The sequence below is a fragment of the Electrophorus electricus genome, chromosome 2, assembly GCF_041902795.1.
Source record: "Electrophorus electricus isolate QZ-2024a chromosome 2, ASM4190279v1, whole genome shotgun sequence".
Classification (NCBI taxonomy): Eukaryota; Metazoa; Chordata; class Actinopteri; order Gymnotiformes; family Gymnotidae; genus Electrophorus; species Electrophorus electricus.
Window position 1 is genome coordinate 38,289,119 of NC_137498.1, and position 23,252 is coordinate 38,312,370.

At 38.3% G+C, this 23,252-nt stretch overlaps 2 protein-coding genes across 5 annotated transcripts; both read right to left on the bottom strand.

Moving 5' to 3' along the window:
* Nucleotide 1: 1 nt before the first annotated feature.
* laptm4b (lysosomal protein transmembrane 4 beta) lies at nt 2-8,435 on the bottom strand. 2 transcript variants are annotated; one of them, XM_081702630.1, is made up of 7 exons: nt 8,199-8,435; nt 6,848-6,965; nt 5,307-5,380; nt 5,019-5,141; nt 4,829-4,927; nt 3,543-3,638; nt 2-1,532 (listed from the first exon to the last, which is right to left on the bottom strand). In XM_081702630.1, the coding sequence occupies exons 1-7, from the start codon at nt 8,289-8,291 to the stop codon at nt 1,413-1,415; spliced, it is 723 nt and encodes a 240-aa protein (XP_081558756.1). In that variant the 5' UTR covers nt 8,292-8,435; the 3' UTR covers nt 2-1,412. The 2 variants fall into 2 exon arrangements, with proteins under 2 accessions (XP_081558756.1, XP_026862161.1); XM_027006360.3 differs by having other exon boundaries at nt 2-2,377.
* A 5,539-nt stretch (nt 8,436-13,974) lies between these two features.
* Nucleotides 13,975-22,531, bottom strand: mtdha (metadherin a). Of its 3 annotated transcripts, none has more exons than XM_027006369.3 (12): nt 22,136-22,531; nt 21,525-21,641; nt 20,974-21,058; nt 20,331-20,492; nt 20,061-20,108; nt 19,799-19,969; nt 19,290-19,373; nt 18,590-18,670; nt 18,307-18,431; nt 17,520-17,639; nt 17,210-17,321; nt 13,975-15,547 (listed from the first exon to the last, which is right to left on the bottom strand). In XM_027006369.3, the coding sequence occupies exons 1-12, from the start codon at nt 22,487-22,489 to the stop codon at nt 15,534-15,536; spliced, it is 1,473 nt and encodes a 490-aa protein (XP_026862170.2). In that variant the 5' UTR covers nt 22,490-22,531; the 3' UTR covers nt 13,975-15,533. The 3 variants fall into 3 exon arrangements, with proteins under 3 accessions (XP_026862170.2, XP_026862169.2, XP_081558825.1); XM_027006368.3 differs by having other exon boundaries at nt 13,975-15,525; nt 22,136-22,530; XM_081702699.1 differs by lacking the exon at nt 19,290-19,373 and having other exon boundaries at nt 13,975-15,525.
* Nucleotides 22,532-23,252: the final 721 nt, after the last annotated feature.

Below are 23,252 nucleotides of genomic sequence, written 5' to 3' on the forward strand. Positions count from 1 at the left end.
GTTAATACATAATCCAAATTTATGGTTTAAAAATATGTGAGTGCAGACTCAATAACAGTGTAATGGGAGGAGTCAAATTCACTCATTACTCCTAAGTGTCCTATTTCACTGAGGTTACAGTGAACACATCACAAGAATCAGATTTTACCATAGCTCAGTACAAATATTTCAGTTAATGGAATATCAAGTATCCCAAATGTACCACCAGTAAAAAGCAATAAGTCATGTATTTTCCAAGTTATGCCATCTAAAAGCATAAACTATAGGTGACTAAACACAATAAACCTTATTTTAATATTTGATGGATCCAGCCTTTGTTCAAAACAAAATTAAAATTTAATCTGAATATCTAATTCCTTTAAACAATACAGCAAAAATCTGGGTACTTTAGCCAAATTGTAGTTGCATGATATATATCACTATTTCACTATATTTCAACCAAATGCTTGTTTATACCTATTACCTAACTGGAGTCTCTGCTTTTGATGGTTTGTGAGGTTGGTAATCACAGGATTCAAATGTGTAATAGGCATCAACAAATTAGCCCTTGCAACAACAACAAAAAACATGTTCTTTTACTGTTTTTCTAGAGAAATAATATAAAGCATTATTGCAATTTTTTTTTTATTCCCACAGGAATTAAGTAAGGTAAGTCTAAATAAAGCATATTTAGCATTTTAATGTAATTGTAATGTAAAAGATGTACAAAATAAAAAAAAATACACAAAAAGAGAAAAGGCTCATATATGGTTTTTTGTTGTTGCTGCAAGAGCTCAAATGCAGAAATATTTGGTAAATTTATTTGTGTTAGTTGTTTGTTGTTCTTGCTGGCAATCAATAACTATTACAAATTAGAACTATCTTTTCTCCATTCCATTCTGGTCTACAAGTGCTTGTTTGTTTTTCAATGGAACTACATAAAGTAAACAAAACAACTAATGAATGTTGACAAATTGTCTGGAACTACAAGAAAATTCTCAAACATTAAAGGAAAGTGACAAGAACAGAAGTAAATGGATAAGAAAAATGCAAAATCTGGGAAAATAACCAAAGCATACAGACATTAAAGAACAATGAAGCAGCCTGCAGGCTTCTTTTAAGACACTGACTATAGAGCTTTGTGCTGCAACATTATAATGGTGTTCTTAACATAGTTTTGCATAGCTCATTATATAAACATTAAAATTACTTCAATAACCTAAGCAGAAGGGAAGTTGGGGAAGACTTCGGGTTTCATGTCACTCATGTCACTAGTTCAACTAACAGAGCACACTACAAGCTGTTACAGCTACTATGGTATTGTGCTACATACAGTCTACTTTTCATTCATGACAATTACTGACCTATCATATGTATGCATGAACAACAACTGTATGATAAAACAATGGTGCATGCTGCCATAGGATATACAGTTACTGAACAAACAGTAACATCAGTAACACATAACATTTTGCCCAATAGCAAACTTTAGTTTTCAGATAATTACCATTTCCTTTCATATTCGCTTCGTGTTGACATTTTACTCCTGCAGTCTTAATCCAAATTAGACAAAAATAAAGAAGAAAAAACCTTAGAAATAGCCAGAACCATTACACACACATCAACTTGTATCCCAAACATTAACAGAATGGCATCTCTATACATAGTATATCTCTGTGCAAAATTCAAACAGACTGCAGTAGATCAACTAATAGATGAAAGGCATGCATTCTCTGAAACTACAAGCAGGTAATTTGTTATAGAATGTTATCAAAATGTCTGCATTAAGCATGGGACACTGTTGGCACAAAATGTGATTTTTTAATCATTGCTCTAGATAAATTAATAGATTTTAAGAAAATGCTTCAACTCAAATTTGGGTCTCTTGAAAGTTAGTTCACAGTTGAGTGTTAATAGAAAAGCATGTATTAAAATACCCTGCTTGCTACATTCAGCAGGTTCCTGGGTAAATGCAATTTGAAAAGTGCTCTTATGTAACCTTGTTTATTGCACTCACTGTATTTAAATTTCAGGAGACAACAACATTACAGAGAAGTTCACAGTATTAAAATGGGTGGCCAGTGCCATGCATAATTACAGAAAGTGCAAATCAAATTGGAGCTGACACACAGCTGTGCAGCCTGGCAGAGGGAAGGTCATGACAATGTTGTAATACTGCCTTCGGGGACCAAAGGAGAGACATGTCACTGAGTAAGACACAGAAGGTTGGAGAAGAGAACAGGGCAACGATCACAGAGAAATCCTTTGTTTAGAGGACATCTGGGAGGGCTGGGGTTGGGATTTTGGCAGGGTGGGGTCTGTCTCATGCTGAGTTGTACTCAGGAGGTGGCTCCTTTGGTGGATTGGCTACAGCATCCTCATAAGGTGGAAGCAGCACCTACAAACAACGCATAACACTGCGTGTCAGCAACCAGCTTGGAGTAAGAGTCTCCTTAACTGTCATCATAAAGCTCTGTGGTTGCCTGCAAGTGTAAGGCACAATGAGGCTGCTGTCTGCCCTTGAACATAAACTGACTGGTAATGTGAGCCTTAACTGTATTACAAAACAAAGGCTAATTTGAAATAAACTTATACTTCACAAGAATATTATTCTAACCTTTGGAGGGTGTTCCAAATGCCTCAGTGAAAGCTACTCAAGTGAACTGAATAGACACAGCTAGTTATGTAATACTTTGGCACTGAAGCGTTAGAAACTCGAATTATTAATGTTTTTCCCCCTTTCCTTTAAAACTGCCAAACACCTAATACTACACTGAACTGTTGAATTCAGTTATTCTGCAGAACTAACGTGAAAAATAAGTAAACATTCACATTGTCCAGTGGCTAAGGAGTGAGCTGCTATTACTTGTGTCCGACACTGTGGGGAATTAAGCCAGAGCTGATGTAGCAAAGTACACTGTTACCCTCCATATACTCACTGGCTCAACACCCCCGACAACATATGGAGACAGTTATTATCATGGTGGTACATGCATCAGAAAATCCAGCTAAGCTGTAAGTGTAACGGTGAGCGGTTAGGAGGCGAACGCATGCGAAGAAGAGCAAGATTTATTATGGGCAAATCCAAAATCAGAGTCGTTGTAGCAGTCCCGGGTCAAACACGAAGAGCACGGGGATACATGATTAAGCAATCACACGAGTACACGAAAGCAACCAGGGGAATCAGGCTATAACAAAAAGACTAGGGAACACGAAGGCTAGGATAACAAAACAGGCTAACAAACGAAGGCTTTGAAACAGACGGGCTTTCAAACATCCAGACATTAAACCAAACACAATTAATCTAACACAAAAGCAACCATCAAGTAAACGCACGGATTCAAAGAAACATAACCATTCAAATAAACATTATGAATCTAACAACCACAAGTATAAGGAGAATAATTCAAGGAATTTTGATCCAGTTTTCTCAACTTGTACAAATTTCACTTGACATTTTCAAATGAGAATGGTTCACATATGTTCACATCAATAATTTATAACGCATATATCATTTTATCCATTAAATACAAAAGAGTTATATAACACAATCTTGGACTTACTGTTGTATCATTTGTGGTGACATAAACAAAGACCTCTGTAGTACCTCTGCTGCCAACATATCTATAGCAGTTCCACACGCAGGCGATCAAATAAGCCTAGCAAAAAAATAAATACCATTGTCAATAGGTTTCATGGCTGAACAGCAAACTGCTGTTTGGTGAACTGATTTATCTATGCAGAAAATATTTAAAATTTTGTTAAAAGTATAATGAAGCAACGAACCCTAAAATCAGTTCTGAAAATACATGGATAACAAATGAAGTGGTTTGAGAGTGTAACATGTTCTCTCATTCTGGAGCATACCAGGATTCTCAACACATTATACATTTATTATATTATTATAATACTATAATACTATTTACTGTTTATATTATGTTATTGTAACACATTATAAATCTGGGTTTATTTCCAATAGCCAGAACCTCTGAACAATTCTAATTTACCTATAGAAAATGATAAGACATACAAAGTTAATGGCATCTGTCGTCTCAGTTAAAAAACCGTAGGAATACTGAGGAATTACTGAGGACTTTGGTAAGTTTCAAGATCAGTAGCTGAAAAAGTTGACACATTCCTGGACACATTCATTTTGCACTTTGATGCAGTGGGAGACTGTCCTCACCTGCAATTCTTTCCTAATGGCAGTAATTCTATCACCAGTCTTTGTGACTGTCAATCAAGCTAGAAAAGTTGGCTTTCTTAGTACATTTCTTTTCACCATTAAGTTTTTTATTAAATACAATTTGCTAAACAACTAGAGTTCCCATTGCCTTTCCAGTCTTCCACAGTATTTTCTTAGATTTAGAAAGTTGGTTGTATACCTTGTAATGGAAAATGTATTGTTAATCAACCTCCTGAACAGTTTGTGCAGCAAGTTAAGATGTTACAGGCGCTTCCTCGTCTCTCTGACCTTGACCTTGCCCGCTATCTGACCCACCCAGGTTCTTGACACTGGTGCTGGGAAGATGGGTGCAGCGAACAAAACAATTTCTAGTAGGGAGAAGTTCCTTTTTCTCACTGCTTTGGATGAACAAGGGAAAGGGGGGAGACACCCCCTCCCTCACAGACGCTTGTGTGTGTAACTGAGATGCCCTCAGGGTGAGTCTTTGAATAAACTTTATTTTTTGTCAATTCATAGCAAACAATTGCTGCAATCATTATATTGTTTCTCTGACCTGTCCAGGAAGATTTCCAGGACAACCTCTAAGAGGCTTCATTTTACTATGCAAAGAAAACAGTAGTAAACTTTTAAAAGAATAAGTCTTGAGATTTGTGGACATATTACCTTAAAGGCCAGGATGCAACTGATGAAAAGTAGAACTGCAAATACTAGGCACACGGTGTTGGTAGACATTAAATCTTCTTTGTATGGAAAGGTCGCAGGCTGTTAAAACATGACTTCAGGCTGTTAAAAAAATATATTAATTTGTGACAAATAAAAAAGTAAATAAAAGTATGAGGGGTAAGTGTTTTACCAGTTGCTGAAGGTAGTCCCGAATGGTGTTGGGGTATACCACAACACTTATTGCTACCAGGGTGTTAAGGGCAAAATCAAAAATTTGATAGCAGAAAAATGGTATAATCCAAGCAGCATGTTGCTGGAAATAAGAAGTACATTATTACAATGTATAGACATCATATCTTTTATATATATGTGTGTGTGTGTGTGTGTGTGTGTGTGTGTGTGTGTGTGTGTGTGTGTCTATATATATATATATATATATATATATATATATATATATATAATGTTTATAAAGCTATACCTTATAAGCACCATATGTTGCCATCCCACAAATCAAAATCATCAGTAGGGAAATAGCTGCAGCAATGCACATGTCTGTGGAAACACCATGGTTTACATTAGCATCAAGATCTGTTAGAAAGTGCAATTGTTTTTAATTTTTAATTAGACATGTTTGTTGCAAATGTGAACATTTCATGTTAAGTTTGATACATTTGTTAAACAAAATATTTAACTTTTAATGAGCCATTAATGCATTTTTAATCTAGATGTAATAAAATACAATACTGTAACTCAATGCTATATGGCTATTTCTAGAGTAGATGTGTTTATTACAGAACACATTACTACTTGTGGTGAGCCTTCTTCTTTCTCAGTCTCTTGGAACACTTTGCCATGGCCAAAAGCTTTAACAAATAGGCCAGATGTAGTTTGGATTAGTATAACACCAGTAATAGTTCAAAGGAAACGCTGCGAAAGTGAGGAAGCTGTGCGAAATGTATACTTCATGCAACATGTAATATGTTTTTGACAGTTCTCTCAATGAGAATTGCTGCTCTAAACATATAGTATGGGCATCTGTTCCCAACCATCAATACATAACACATCTAAAGTTCTGAAATGTTAATAGTTTGAACTTTAGAAATGCATTTTTTAAACTGGATTTACAGATATTGGAAAAAGTGGTCTCTCACATTACAAAAGACTTAGTGTCAGAGTAAAAACAAACAAATTAAAGTTTGAGAGCACAACACTCTCACATTCTATGCTCAAAAGTTGTACTACTATTTTATGAAAACTCAAAATCTTAAATTATTTAAATTCAATATTTATCTACCAAACCTCTTGGCCTATCCATATCACAGTTTTTAACCATTGTGTATTCTCATAGGTGTACTATTTTGACTTTATCTTGCTCAGAAGAGCTCTCAATAATTTGGACAATAGTTAAAGTGCGAGGCTAGTTCATGTTGCTCATGGAATGATGATGAAAATCATTTTAAAAACACTTCACTTAATGTGTGTTTTCCATACGGTTCATAGCACACGTTATTTAGTTTAGTTCTGTGATATGGCAAAAAAGGACAGAGTTCCCCTGCAAAGTACTCAAAACCAACAACAAGCAATCCAAACTTTAATTCCAATGAATTAGAACAGTCGGATTTACCCTAACCAACAGTTTCCAAACCAGGGCCTGCAGCAGCAGACAACTATACTGACCCTTCACACTGACAAAAGGTTTGATATGCTTACTGGAGATATGAGTATTACAAGACACTGATTTAATACAACTCTATCTGTATCACAGCTGTGCAAAAAAATTATTTGCATCATTAGCCTATTTTAAGCAAAAACATCTTGCCTTGCTTTACATTTAGTCATTTGGATAAGCAGTTTACACAGTCCCAAATTACAAATCTGCTTTGGACTTTTATTCATCTCTAGGCTCTTCCGCAGTCCATTTGTCAAGTACTGATCAATCAGGGAAAATCAGCACGCAGTATCATTTTAAGATGTTACGTGCTGGGTAAACATGAGCACCTGAAGAATATGCTTACATACTTGCATCATCCATGACATCCAAGTCTGTGCCGAGTTCGGTACTGGTGAGGTGGTAGTGGTATTGGACCGGGTCATTTAGGGCAGATAGTAGGATTAACAGAACCACTGCATTGATGAGCTACACGGGAGACAGGGAGTTGGATAGGTCTAGTTAATCTGCAGGCGTACGTAGGATAAGGAGGCAGTATCTAGAAGTAAAATTTCAGATGACCTGCATAAAAAAGTAAAGGTCCCAGTGTTGTTGGTAATACAAGCGAAAACCTTCATATGTAAATGCTTCAGCCTACCATTGCTTTTCCTTCAGCCTTTACCATTGCTTGAGAATTCCAAAATGAAGTCTTGACATAAATTATATCAATATCTTTTAGGTCCATGCTTCAGTGTCTGTCCACAATATCACACTGAATTCACATTTTAAGGTTACATTTCAAGACTAGATTTCAAGTTCATACATTAACCATACACATGAAGCAGTTATTAGATCAATTAAATAGATATCATGAGTTGCACACATATTATGGATGAGAGTCAAAGAAAGTAAACTTAAAACGCCAGTCTGCTTTGCTATCTATAAAAGGATCTGAAATCTATGAAAGACGTTCCAACCTTAAGTGCAGGAAACTACAGCACTAGACCTAAATTTAAGATATTTGCATAGAATAGGGAATCTTAACTGTATAATTTGACATAAAAATTTCACCTAAAATGCCTTCCACTTTCATTGATGTTGTTTCCGTTGGCCAGCATCCTTCATGAGTCGCTCAGCAGTTTTTAGATCATTGTATTATTGATATGTCTTGCCATGCAAAAAACTAAATTAATCCTGGTGTGCACACTGGATTTTGCGTGCTTCGTTCATGCTTATTACTTGCACAGCTTGTGGTTTTCTTAGGTCCATCGGAACCACTGTTTAGTCATAAATTAAGAGGTCGGGGATTTGACTTAATTGTGGTTCTATTTATACCAATAAAAATCTCTCGTTTCGAATAACAGCCGGTATTTTACCGATGACATCAAATACGTCTAAAATAAAATTAAAGGCCCTATAAACACAATATTTGATTAACAAATACATAGCTAGCTGGTTTACAAATTGACAAGTGTTTCTCTGTCGAATACTAAACTGCCAATGGAGGGCAGTGAATCGGATGCAGACCAAGGTTTATACAATTCGGTGACATAGCCATTTGAATGAATGAACACTTCTAAACGTTTTGTGAGCCTATAATTTCTAATTTACCAAGACAATTTAATCTGCTCTCTGCTTATTTTATATACGGGTCAATATAAAAAAAATCTAATCTTTTAGCGTTAGCTTGACTGCTTGCTAGCTAGTTAACTAACTACTTACCATATACCAAATGCCAAGGACAATGGTGCCCGTCCTTACGTGACAACAGAGACAGCAGCTTGTCGTATACCATCTGTCCCACGGCGAAATCATCTTTCTGTATCAAAATGTATGCCTCTTTAGAATGAAGTCTCTATAACTGTAAGCACTTTATTCAGAGTCGCCGCATCAAGCGAATATTAATTTAGTCCTTAGTGGTTTCTGTCGTGCACTATCCTCACAAGATTAATTCAACGCATCTCCTCATCACGTGACCGGACAGGGATTTTGGCAGAGATCAGAAATATGGTAATGAACTTCACTATTAGAGAACAAATCAGTGCTTGTGCCAGTTTTTACATTTTACTTATTCAGTTTAATTGCATTTTATCCAGAATTGTGAGAAAAAGTTCTCGAATTCTTTGAAACCCTTTAGAATTAATTAATGTTTAGATAAATTGTCCGTAACATCTAAAATGTGACCATCTAAAATATCAAAACATATCTAGGTGGTATTTAGGACACTTGAGACAGGTATAGTTTTTGTTCGTGCAAACCACACCCCCTTACTATTGTAAAAATATCCATCACAGTGATCTAGATGTGGATTAAGAATGTATTTCTAGGTTTAATAGTAAATTGCATGATGAAGCATTTTCTGAGTTTAAGTAACTCAAAAAGAAATGTAAATTAATGGAAAGTTAAAAGAACAGTGTCATTTTACCACCAAAATGTAGCAATTTATGAAAATGATAATTAAAATTTTTATATATCATGCCACTCACAAGATGAAAAATCTAGTGGCTTTGTAGTCTTCAAAGGAACCAGTTTATGTGAATATCATGTCCCCCACATGGAAATAGCCATGTATAAAATAGATTTAGTACAGAATATCTGAAACATTCAGGCCACTAGCTGTCAGTATAATGGCTCTTTCGTAACATGAATCGTCCTTGGGAAAATGGCTTATTGCACCTTTAATGTCCCATACATTATAAAAGAAATGAGATTAAAGCATCAAGACTCCACGAAATGATTAGTTGGCCAGATTCTGAATCCATACTATCTTCCTGTAGTATTTGTCTGACTGCCGCTATCATTTCAATGTAGTGCAGAGCCCACCATAGGCCAGTACCCTCTCATCATCACGGAGAGTGGCGTGAGGAGATTGTTCAAAGAGTGAATACCAGGAAGGTGGCGGGACCAGACGGCATCTGCAGTAGAGTCCTCAAAGCCCGCACAGACCAGGTAGCCCCGGTATTCACCCACATCTTCAACCTGCTCAATCCTGCTTCAAGCAATCCACCATCGTCCCTGTCCCAAAGAAACCTCAGCCTTCCAGCCTCAACGACTACCATCTCGTTGCCCTCACATCGGTTGTGATGAAGTGCTTTGAAAAGTTAGTCAGAGACTTCATCACCACTTCACTGCCAGCCTCCTTGGACCCACTGCAGTTTGTATACTGCCACAACCGCTCTACTGATGATGCAATTACACATCTGCTTCACACTGACCCACCTGGACAAAGCGAGGGGTAATTAGGTTAAAATGATGTTTGTTGACTACAGTTCAGCATTTAACACTATCATCCCCTCCAGACTCACTACTAAGTTGGAGAATATAGGACTGCATCCATCCCTGCGTAACTGGATCTCCAACTTCCTAAAAGACCACAATCAGTACAAGTGGGCAACTGCGTCTCATCGACCCTCACCCTCAGCACTGGAGCTCCCCAGGGTTGTGTCCTAAGCCCCACGCTCTATTCACTGTACACCTAGGACTGCGTGGCCACTTCCAGCTCTACCACCATCGTCAAGTTCGCTGATGATACCGTTGTCATGGGCCTGATCTCAGGCAATGACAAGAGGGCCTGGAGGAGATTAAACACCTGGAGAACTGGTGCCAGGAAAATAATCTCCTCCTGAACAAGACAAAAGAGCTGATTGTAGACTGCAGCAAGAAGCAGGAGCAGCACTACCGACCCATGAGCATCAACAGAACCATGGTGGAGTTCACATTTCGCAGGACCTGTCCTGGTCCCACCACACCAACTCCCTGGCAAAGTAGGCTCATCAGCGTCTTTACCATCTCAGACACCTAAGAGACTTCAGACTGCCCTCCAAGGTGCTGCGGAACTTCTACACCTGCACTATTGAGAGCATCCTCATGGGGAACATCACAGCCTGGTTTGGGAACAGCACCAAGCAGGACAGATAAGCACTCCAGAGGGTGGTGCGTTCAGCAGAGCACATCATTCATATGGAACTGCCTGACCTGCAGTGCCAGACCAAGGCCAGGAGGATTGTGAAGGACCCCACCCATCCCAACAATAGGCTCTTCTCTCTGTTGAGGTCAGGGAAGCACTTTCGCTCCCTGAAGACCAACACAGACAGACTGAAGAGGAGCTTCTTCCTGCAGGCCATTCGGGCCCTGAATCAAGGCAACTGATGAACTGTGGGGACTCTGATGAACTGTGCATAAAAAATTGTAAAAACTGTAAATTATATTTTCATTGTATATATGCATATCCTTACACTCCCTTTCCATTCTTTATTTATCTGGACAATATTTATTCATTAATGCGCATCCGTTTCCCTGATCTGCATATTTTATGTATCTCTCCTTGGCTACAGACTACAGGCAGAGCAGTCACCAAAGGCATTTCACTGCCAGTTACATTTACATTTATGGCATTTAGCAGACGCTCTCATTCAGAGCGACTTACAAAAGTGCTTTGTCATTTACTCATAGAAGATATCCAAGTACTGTACAGTAGGTTAGAATTAAACATACCAATGAACTAGAATACTATAGAATATAGGGATGAATGCTGATACCTAGAAGTGCAAAATACATAAGGTCTATCTTAAACAATGATAAGTGCTATAAACAATAAGTGCTAGAGTTTGTTAAACAACATAAACAGTGCCCTACAATAAGTACTAAATTACTAAATTATTCAGTCAATAAGGGAGCAGTGTCAGTTGTCCTTCAAATATTTTGCAAATAGATGGGTCCTTAGTCTGCGTTTGAAGACTGCAAGGGACTCTGCTGTCCGGACAGCAAGTGGGAGTTCATTCCATCATCTTGGAGCCAGGACAGAAAATGCTTGTTGCCCATGAGACGTGAAGCAAGGTATTTCAAGCCGAGCCATACTTGAGGTTCAAACTACTTGAGGTACGGATCGGGCTTTGACCATTGACCTCATGTATGAAGGGGCTGGTCCATTTTTGACTTTGTAGGCAAGCATCAAGGTTTTAAATCTGATGTGTGCAGCTACAGGGAGCCAATAAAGGGAGCGCAGCAGTGGAGTAACCTGTGAACTTCGGAAGATTGAAGACCAGTCTTGCTGCTGTATACTGGACAAGTTGTAGACGTTTGATGGCTCTTAGAGAAAGACCAGCAAGTAGTGAGTTGCAGTAGTCTAGCTTTGAGATCACAAGAGACTGCACAAGCACCTGGGTAGCTTCCTGCGAAAGAAAGGGTTGAATCCTTCGTATGTTACAAAGGAGGAATCTGCAAGACCGGGTTAGATTAGAAACATGAGTTGAGAACGACAACTGGTTGTCCAAAGTTACGCCCAGGCTATGGGCAGCTTTGGATGGTAATACCAGGGAGTTCTCAAAGGAAACAGTGAGGTCATGGTAAGGGTTAGGAGTACGTGGGATGAACAGAAGCTCGGTTTTACTGGGGTTGAGCTTCAAGTGGTGGGCTGTCATCCATATGCGATGTCAGGTGGAAAAGAAAAAAATAATTGAGTGTCATCGGCATAGCAGTGGTAGGAGAAACCATGAGAAGATATTACATCACCAAGAGAACGAGTATACAAAGAGAAGGGGGCCCAATACTGAGCCTTGTGGAACACCAGTGGAGAGTCTACACGGCTTGGATGTGGATCCTCTCCATGTCATCTAATAGGACCGTCCATCCAGATAGGACTGAAACCATCTCCAAGCAGAGCTAGTCACACCAAGCCTGGAAAGAACAGAGAGAAGAATGTTGTGGTTCACTGTGTAAAAGGCTGCTGAAAGGTCTAGAAGAATCAAAGCAGATGACTGTTTGGCAGCTTTAGCGTCATGAAGTTTCTCAGTCACTGCTACGAGGTCCGTTTCTGTAGAATGTGCCGGTTTGTAGCCAGACTGATTGCGATCATGCAGCTGGTTCTGGATGAGAAAAAGAGACAATTGTTATAACTGCTTGTTCAAGGACTTTTGAGAGGAAAGAGAGAAGTGATACTGGTCTGTAGTTGGTAACACTGGAGCTGTCAAGTGTGGCCTTCTTGAGGATTGGTACCACCCTGGCGGTTTTGAATGCAGTAGGCACATATCCAAAAGATAAGAAGTTGTTGATGATGAGAGAGATGAAAGGAAGCAGATCTCTTGTGATTGTCTGGAACAGAGCAGAAGGAATTGGATCCAGTGGACATGTAGTCAGATTGCTGGAAGTCAGGAGTTGAAGAATTTCATCTGTGGAGAGAGGAGAAAAAGAAGTCAGAGAGTTGGATTTTGGGGAATGCATATTGGTTGGAGGGGTGGGAACAGAGGAAAAGGACTCGTGGATTGCTGCAACCTTCTCCTCAAAGAAGATGATAAAATCCTCCAGAGTAAAAGATGAGGAAGGAGAGGGAGGGGGAGGATTAAGGAGAGAAGAAAAAATAGTGAAGAGTTTGCATGGATCAGATGATGATTCGAATTTCTCTCTGTAGTAGGATTACTTTGCAGATGTTACTTCCAGTGAGAACTTGGAAAGGAGAGACGTGTATGAGCTGAGGTCTGAATCTATGAGAGATTTCCTCCACCGCCTCTCTGCAGTCCTTAGTTCTCTCCTGTGGCAGCAAAGTGTTTCTGTTAGCCAGGGGGCAGGTGGGGAGGACTTAGCAGGTCTAGAGGAGAGAGGGCACAGAAGATTCATTGATGAGGAGAGTGTAGAAATGAAAGTATTTGTAACTGTATCCAAACAGAAAGAGGATAGAGAGTCAGGGTGAGGAAGGGTGGACAAAATAGTAGAAGTAAGGGAAGAGGGAGCTATGGAGTGCAGATTGCGATGGAGGGAGGAGGAACATGTTGGAGAGGACTGGATGGAAAGAGAGAAAGATAGAAAGTGATGGTCCAAGAGGTGGAGGGGGCTGACTGCAATGTCCGATGTTGTGGTGGTATGGGTGAAGATCAGGTCCACGACATTGCCCGCTTTCTGCGTCGGAGAAGAATGGTTGAGGGTGAGGTCAAATGCTGTCAACAGCGGAAGGATGCAGGAGGAATGCAGCTTGTCTGATGAAAGGTTGAAGTCACCAAGGAGAATGAGTGGATTTCCTTCAATGGGGAATTTACTCAGAAAGATGTCGAGCTCATCAATGAGGTGATCTAGGGAACCTGGAGGGTGGTAGATGACAATGATAAGTTTGGTGGGGAAATACACTGTAATGGCATGAAATTCAAGAGAAGATGGAATGTGTAGAGAAGGAAAATGGAGTGAAACGCCACTCTCAAGACATTAGTACATCTGTGCCACCACACCTGCCAAGACGCCTCAGAGAATGGGTAATTGAAAAGGCAGAGAACAGGGCAACCGGAGTCGCCGAATTCTCAGGGGTGATCCATGTTTCTGTTAGAGCCAGGAAGTGAAGGAAGTGGAAGGATGCTAATGAAGTCAGCTTTCTGGACAGCAGATTGGCAGTTCCAGAGTTATACTGTGTATGACTATGTATGTGACAAATAAACATTGAACTTGAATCTTATGGATGGGATTAAACAGGTAAAAGGTGACATCTGTGATGTGGTAAAGAAATGATCACATGAAATAACTGATCAAATGTTTCATTTATTTTTAACAAACCAACATAGAAATATTGCATTGACTTAAGTAAACATGATCATTCTTAGATCCATAAACTGGAGAAAGATATGAATACATTGGTTTAGTCACCCATCTAATGAAAAACTAAGGCAGGTGTCTGATTCTAAACCAGAGTACCTCAGATAACAGTATCTATCGCAGTTTATAAAATGACCATGCGATAAACACCCAGTCAATCCACATATGGATGCATTTAAAATTCTTAAGGCTAAAAGCCTAAAAAGGAAACAAAGAAAAAAAAGGCTGAAGGAAGTCCAATATTTTTTTGTTCTGACAAATTCTTATTCATTAAAGCCTTTATCCAGATAGTAGCTATTTGAGTAGGAAAAAAGAATCTGGACACATTTGATTATGTATAGTTATAAGATCCGTGCAACAGTAAGTGCAGTTCTGACATCAAAATTGAAATAAATCAATTCCACAGCTCCTGTCACGAAGACTTGAAATGAGAATTAGATGCACACACTACAAAGAACATATTAAGGCAACAGATTCCTGTTACTGGTACTATTTTAGTGGCAAGTAAAGCTTCTCTTACCATCTCTCCATTAAAATCACTTTGACCAACTTAATACAATATATCAAACAATATTAAACAAAAATTACGTCTTCACATTTCAACATTTCATTTCAAGATCGGAAAATTAAAATAAACTTTTACAACCTTTCAGCACAGTGCAATTAAAGAATTATAGAAAAAAGCCCTTAATAAATCTGTACATATGGCGTGGCTTTTTCTACTACAGAGGTTGCTAGACAAAAATTCATTTGACAGTTGACATGGTAAGATGATGCTTATTTATCAAAAGGTGTGTGCAGTTTATTTCAAAGGGAAGAGATATACTTGGGACAGAAATAAAAAACACTATTTTAGTGTTAGAAATATCTGTATACTAACTTAAAGTCTCCTCTTGCCCCAAGCCAGATCACAAATAAGCAGTGTTCTATGAATTTTTCCCTGACCCCACTGTTGACTCTAAAGTACTTCATTATACCTCATACTGACTCACAGCACCTCTCAGTGGCTCCTAGCACTAACTGCTACCCGACAATATTGCCAGATGTAATTTAGCAGTACAATTGTGCCACATGAAACTAATCAAATGGAATAAACAAACCAAAAAAAGTAAACATCAAAAAGGTTTCCCAAATTATATAATAAACAATGCAAAAGTAGTTGTTGGAAAAAGCTTTGATCTGTTACTGCACTGCGTGTGATACTAAGAATGATAATTCTTCTACATCAGCGTAGCATAGTGCACATTAGTAGTTTTATGATCTAAAGATCACTCTTGTTTTCTGTGATTATTTTTGGCTTTTTGGGATTTTGAATAGTACAGTAAATGTATTCAGTATAAAATTCATTACTCTAAAAATTATTGCATAACCATTTTTGACAATCCTTTTGCATAAGATTTCCTGGTAGTTCATGTTTCTCTTCTAGCCTTTTTCCTTTGAACTTGCTTCACTGGTTCCCAATTCTGATCAGGTTTCTCTGTGGAATTAAAGAGAAACATCTACATGAGATTAAAAACTGTAGTGAAGAACACAAGGTTTCCAGAGAACCAGTACATTTCGACAGAGGTTCTTCTTCAGATGTGCAAACAAAGTGCTTCTGAATTTGTAGGAGTAGAAAGCAGTTTATAATAGAAAAAGTAGATGTTTAAATCTTAACATTCATTCCATGGGCATCTAAAGTTCCAAGAGTGTAGATCAGTTCCTTTTCTTTGAGTTTCCTAATTTTATTGCTGCCATTGAAACAACTGGCAATGCAACCAGATGTCATTAATGCAGTGTTCACCATTATTAAAATGCCTTGCAACCAATCAGCAAGCCTTCTCTTGGTTTCTCCAATATAAAGCTGATTACATCTCTTGCAAGTAATACAGCAGACAACTCCCTGCAGTGATGCATGAGGATGAATGGGTGATGATAAGTGATCCTTTTGGGCCAGTTATTAGTGGTTGTTTTAATAAATTTATATGTGGCACATCTAGAGAGGTTACAAGCTACAGTACCAGTTATTATCTGGTCATTTATCTCATTCCTGACAAGCATGTCTTTCATGTTTTGTCTCGTCTGTAGATTACTGGATGTAGTCTCTGCATCATACTGGAGAATTCTAAAATGTTCAAGTACAATATTACCCACTGTTAAGTCAGCAGCAAAGGAATTCTTGTAGTCTTAACAGTAGACTGTTTATAGATCAGTGTGTCCACTCTCTGAGCAGGTAAAACACAAGCAAAGAAGTCATATATGACTTCTATAGGAAACCCACAATTCTGAAAATATTCACACATTTCCATACTTCTCCAGAGGAAGTCTTCATTCTCACTGTGAGTAAGGGATGGAGATCTGCAAATAGGAAGTAGTCTATAGGTTTATAATAGATGGTGAACTTCCAAAAAGGTTATCCCCATGCCAGGGTATGCTATATTCCATGTAGATGCCAGAGCTGGATGGAACTTGGAAAAAGTAGAAATGAACTGCTGGAGCTCTTCAAATGTGCATATAGAAAAAACAAAAATGTTATAAATGTCTCTCAGAAATACTAGAGATACAGGTGCAGAATATTGTCAAAATAGTTTCTCAACAAATCCAACAAAAAGGTTTGCATAGGATGGGCCCATTTTAGTACCCATACTAAATCCTCTTATTAGTGAGTAGGAGTTGAAGTCAAAGGTGAATCAATTCAGACTTAAACACATTATGACATTCATAAGAGAATATATTTTAAATGTTTTAAAGCTCCCAAACCATCTTTATTAGGGATGACCATATATAAACAAATAATATCCATTGAAAAAAGCAGGGAGTTGGCAGGAAGGTTCTTTCAGAACCTCTGTCTGAAAACATCCTATTACTTTGGAAACCTTGTGTACTTCACTACAAGTTTGAATTGTAATAGGAAAATGTGTATGCGAAAATGTCAGTACGCTGCAGTAAAGTATATCTACATCTCTTACTGCAGTATATGGCACTAAAAAGTATTCTCTTCTAACTGCTTTAAAACAGTTATGGTGTACATACAAGCATCTGGTTCACATATGTTGCTTCACTTATAGACATGCGTTCTCTTATTTAGATGTATTAATGTTATGACATACCTTAAGCCTCTAATAATAAATCAAACGGCATCTTAGCCAGATCACTCATACATTTTGAGTTCAAGTACTCACTCTGACTGGACAGTGGAGTGGCATTCTGCTTGACTGGCTCCTCTAGTGGCACATGAGGACAGGGTTTGATGGCTATGCTCTCTGTGGGTTTAATTAAACCCTCAATGGTCACCTGCACATAAACACACAACTTCACCACCTATGCAAAACACACTTTCAAAATTGTATTAATGTACACAACAGGTGGTTTTGGACACAGCTGTGTATGCAAAGTATTCCTGCACAGATGATAAAGAATCTGTCGAAATGTATTTTAATTTGATAACTTTTTTAATACTACAGCAATAAGCATTGCTAAGTAAAGTCTTACATGGGACAATACATTTTCATCCTCTGGCTTCTTCTTCTTTTTCTTTTTTCTTTTGGACTTGCTACTTCCAGAAGGATCTTCCTTCTCTTTATCATCATCATCATCATCGGACTCCTGTAACTGAGGCATGTATTACAGAGTAAGCTACACCACAAAGCTGAAATTTCAGGTCCAAATCAATAACCCCACAATCATTGAGGATATCTTAAAAGTGTTACTGAACAGGTAAAGGGGTTGCGAATAACGTGACATTTGGGAGAGCATGCATGTACACTAGGAAATGTTGGTATACAGTAGTTAGAAAGGGAAATAAAACTTTAAAATCTCTACCATTCTATTTCATTTTATCATTTTAAAGCAGCAGTTAAAAATGATAAAATTCTGTATCTATTGATGGATGCAAATGTAAGCCTCTTGGATAACTATTTAATGAAGTAGCTCTAGATTTATCTGATTAAGACAGAACAGCTATCCTAACTAAGCAATTCACTTCACTCTGTGATGTAACTTACCATCCTAGTTCCAATGGCTAGACTTTAAAATGCAAACAAATGTCAAAAATTGACCTGCTCAATGTTTGTAACTGTGTAGCCTATCTGCAAAGCTGAAATAGACAATGTTTAAATAATAAATAGTGGTCAAATAGACTAATCAAATAAAAACTGAATTATTGTTTTGAAACAAAATATCGAAAAGGCCAAACACTTTCTTCCAGCTCTACTAAAATGTGCGAGAGCAAAAATATGGAATGAGTGACAGTAAAGATCTACACTATTATTTGACTGACCCTGGATGGCTGGGATACAGGTGTCTCTTTGGGAACAAGCGTCTCTGCTTTAGGTTCTTCATAGTTCCCCCACAGCTCAGCTGGGGCATTCCAGTCCGAACTTGGATCCACAGCTCCTAAACCATCTGAAATCATATCAGTTCATTACATATACTGTCTAAAACAAATTGGTAAATTTGTATGGAGAAAACTTATGCATGCATTTGTGATGGCTATATTGATCAAACCATGTGCTGAGCAAATCATGTGCAGTTATTTACTTTAAGTTACTACTTAGTCTTACTGAATCCAGACCACTCGTCAACAGTGGCTATGCGGTCCCATTTTCCTATGTCAGCAGAAGCCTGAGTCACAGGTTCTCCAGCTGTGACATAAAATAAAGATAAGAGAGGGGGAAAAAAAGAGAGACAAAAAAGATGCCATTTTGTAGTTATAGTTTCATTCCATAATAATTTGCCTTACTTCATGTACTTGCTTATTAACATTAACAAAATAATTTAGGGCTGAACCAGTGGAAACATTTCAGGAAACATCACAGTGAAAACATCTGAATCAAACTTCCTGATCTGAAGCATCAGTCTTTTAAAATTTAATCAAGGTTTATACATTTCTTCAACAGACCTCAAGTGCTGAAAATGTACACATTAGAATTCAGTTTGTATATAAAAACATTATAGTACCAGATCTTTGACCCACCGACACTGTGGCCTCGTATAACAATCACATACCTGTGAGTACTCAGCATTTGGATTAAACCTCAATTTAAAATTTTTCTAATTTACTTGAATCTACTTTCAGCAGGTCATTATGACAAAGTAAGACATGAAGAATTATTCATTTTTAGTTTTAATTATTCTAACATTAAAAGGCAAGATTTGCTAAAAGTCTGTGATTCACCGTAAATATATGAAATTCAGAAACAAAAAGGGAAAAGAATAGAACATTTGTGCAGGATTCTAAAAAGAACAAACTATAATTAATACCTGATTGTTTTAATCCAAGCATGGGAAAGCTCAATGGGTTCAGGTCAGTCTTAATTCTCCCATCCATGCCAGTCCATGTGCCTCCTAAAAGCAGCAGCATCCACTGCCTTTATAGACTTTATACCATGTATAATCATATATGCATATATGAGAATTTATGCTATATTTTGCAACTGACATATGGAAAATTATTAAGATGTCCACTGAGCAGCTATGGTGCAAGGTTTTGAGCAATCACTGTTAGCAAATAAATTATGTTGAAACATCATATGCCCCTGAAGAAGTGAGTTGTGTCCTGTTCTGTGTATTTGCCTGACATATTCCCAGCCTTCTCAACTTTTAACATTACTGGTTATAGCTTTTCAGGATTTGATAAATTTACTGTTGTACTAACAAACATTCTGCTTTTTAGGATGGTTCCCTTTTTGGTCACATTTGCACATCATCATCGTAAAATCCAAACCACATTATCTCTTTTATATGTCAGATAAGCAACATTATTCCTTTACCCTCTGAATCCTGCCCCCAGGCCAAGGGCTCAGAGTTCCTGTGTCCAGATGTCTTCATGTCAACAGACCACTTCTGACAGTCTGAAGCACTCACTTTAGATGGAGGCTTCACTGACATTTCAGTCCATCCTCCACTGTTCACAGGTCTCACAGCATTCCAGTTGGTTGGTGCTACAAATTAAATGATTTGTTAGACATCTCTCTAAAACAAGTAATAACCTTCTAACCAAAAGAAAGAAAAAAAGAAAAAAACTAATTTTACCTGGTGTTATAATGGCATCAGCCTTTCCAGCCTTTGAATTCAATGATTCTTTCAAGAAAGATTTTCAAGAAAAAGATTATTTTGATAATTACTGACAGTTACTAACAAAATACAATGGTCATTTATGCATTAATTTTTACATTTTGTATAACAACTGTACAGCATTCCTTCCATCTTTAGGCAGTGTGGCTTAATTTAAAAACTAAATGTCAAATCAATTCACTGGTGGCACTGATGTGCAATAAAAGGAAAAATCCCAAAACAGCTTACCTTTGTTCTTCTTGGTGCTCACTGGAGCTGCAACCAAAGGCTGCTCTATCTGCTGGGTGACATGATTACTACCCCCAGGGCTTCCTGAGTTGTCTCCAGGGCCCTTCTCCTTCCTGCGCTGCTGCCTCTTCTCACGGTTGCTGATCTTTGTTTCCCAAGCACCTTTCAAGGAGTTGGTTTCAGACACATGCTGAAATACCATTCACTAATTCTGCTGACTGCTTCCACACATTTCTAATGTGTAAAAATGTTTAGCTAATGTGACTGAACTAATTAAATACAGTTAATAAATTACAAAGCTACCACTGATTGAAACATTGCAGACACAAACTACTTTAGGCCAATTGCAATGGCAAGAATATGCCCTGAAACCTTTTAACTGATGTGACACATGTAATGAAAATTCTAGGATAAATATTAGATACAGATGACAGACCATTACAAAATTACTTAACTGAATAATGTGCTGTAGTTATTTAACCTGCCTCTGATTTAGCTAATAATTAACTGGAAGAATGACATGAAACCAAATCTTTACACTGGGCATTCAAACTCAGTGTTAAACCATGCCGATAATTCTAACCTTCACAACGTGTATGTGAAACTGCCATATTGTGGTACAAACCAATACCAAGCGTTGTACCTTCATCAGGCTCCTTTCCATCAGTGCAGGAAACACCTTGGTTTTGCTTGACCTCTGGTTTTGGTTTCTTCTTACTTTTCTTGGCCTACATAAAATTGTTAAAAGCATCACACGCGCACACACACACACACACACACACACAGACACACACACACACACACACATCAAGTATAGGGTATTGTGTATGTGCTAGATTTATATTAAAATACTTGAAAACAGTGACAGTGATCTCTAGTCTTTCTAGATCCCTACAGACTGAACTAAGTAATGACCTCGATATAAGAACTTTGTCCTGCAACTAGCTATAATTCGCCCCTTCCCCTTCAGTGCTTTGTACAATCTGACAGGAATTAACTTACTTCCAACTGTCGTGTCTGTTTTTGCAATATCACATGCGCTTTGGTAGCTGTCTTCATTTAAATATATGCACTTACAATGTTACACCATTCTGCAATAGTTTTTCCCTTTCTCAAAAATTCATTTAAACTGCACAACACTTTTATTAAATATAGGCCAAAATCAATATGTAGTGTTACAACTCAGGTTCTTACTTTATCAGCCTTAACGTCAGCGGGTGGTTGTGGTGGTGACTCTTTAGGGATCTCCTTCACGGCTTTGATTTCTTCACGTTGTTCAGGGACCGTTCTACCATTTTGTTGGGTCTTTTGCTGCAGTTAAATGACACCTAATAGTTTACTTTCCTGGTCGACTGCCTTTTATTCCAGGCCTTCAAACTCTTATGAACTGCAAAGAAATCGAAAGCTACGTCTGCTAGCTCACAAAGGCTGACAGGTTCTCTTAAGGCAAGTCTGCAAAAAGTGCAAAAAAAGTAACTTCGCTAACTTATCTAGCTAATTAACTTGGAACAAACAAGCCACAATCTGCAGTATTAACTACATAGTAAGACTGCACTAGCTACAGATAAATAGCTAAGCTAGCTGTCAAATAGCGTTTTTTTCGAATTTGTTTCGAGTCACTTCGCTAGCATGTTAACGCTAGCTAACTGGCTAACTCCCTTGCTAGCCAGCCAACTAGCGATGACTAGGCTGCCTAGCTGACGCTAGCTCGCTAAAAAAAAAAAAGAAGCGAGATTCGTTTATTACCGCTCAAAAGTTAACATCGGTTCAAATTCAGAAAAGTGAATGAATGGTGGCTGCACTACCTTGTCAGCAGGTTTCTTTTTATTCTTCTTCTTCGGTTCTTCAGATTTGACCGACTTTTTCAACGGGGCCTTCGCAATGTCGGTTACGCTAGCGCCGCTTTCACTTACAACAGCTCCTCGTTTTCTCCTTCCGACTCCATGGCAGGCCGCGACCCACGACAGCGCGACCGCCGCGATCATCCCGAACAATGCCGTCGAAAGGATTACCCATGACGGATAAAGCTCTGGTTTCAACCCCAAATCTATCCCGAACTCATTATTGAGAAAGTGCAATCCAGAAGATGCGAGCTGACGGAGACGAGTGGCCATCACTTCGGCTTGCTCCACTGATACAGCTTGCCAGCTCGTTGCCATCTTACCCCGCAGACTCACGCACACACTACACGACAGCCAGCGACTGACGCCGCTCCAGTGTTAGGGGAGGGACTTCGCTGTTGCACTGTGTTATGTTGTGCCTCATGAAGTAACTACCAGATTGCTCTTGAAAGGGCTGGGGCGACAGGAGTTACTGCCTAAACATAATCATCCAGAGTAGTCCAGAAAAGCACAATTACTGGGAAAGTTGTATAGCAGTTCTATTTACTAAAGTATTACATTTACATATACATTTTGGCATTTAGCTGACTCTTTTATCCAAAGCGACTTACAATTCTGACTGAACACAGGTTGACCAACTGAGGGTTAAGGGCCATGCTCAGGGGCCCAACAGGGGCAACCTGGCTGTGGTGGGATTTGAACTGGCACCCTTCTGTTTTATAAATTATATATTAACAATTATAACATTACATTGTTCATATGTTTCAGTTTGGATTGTTTCACTGACACTAACAAATACTGATGTATCATTTTCCACATTTCATTAACAATTTTTATATTTCCTCTCATAACTAGTTTTGTATATGTTAAGGCTACATTTGAGATCACAGCAAAACTTATTACTGCTGACCACTGCCTGTAAGCATAATTGTGGTCATGTGTCTTTGAACATCTCATATGTATACACATATAAAGTCACTAAAAACATTTTTTTCCCCTTAGTTTGTTGGCTCTCAGTATGAGCCAAATTAAATAAAGGTGATATCTCATCATTGATAATGACACCAGTTACAGTCTGCAG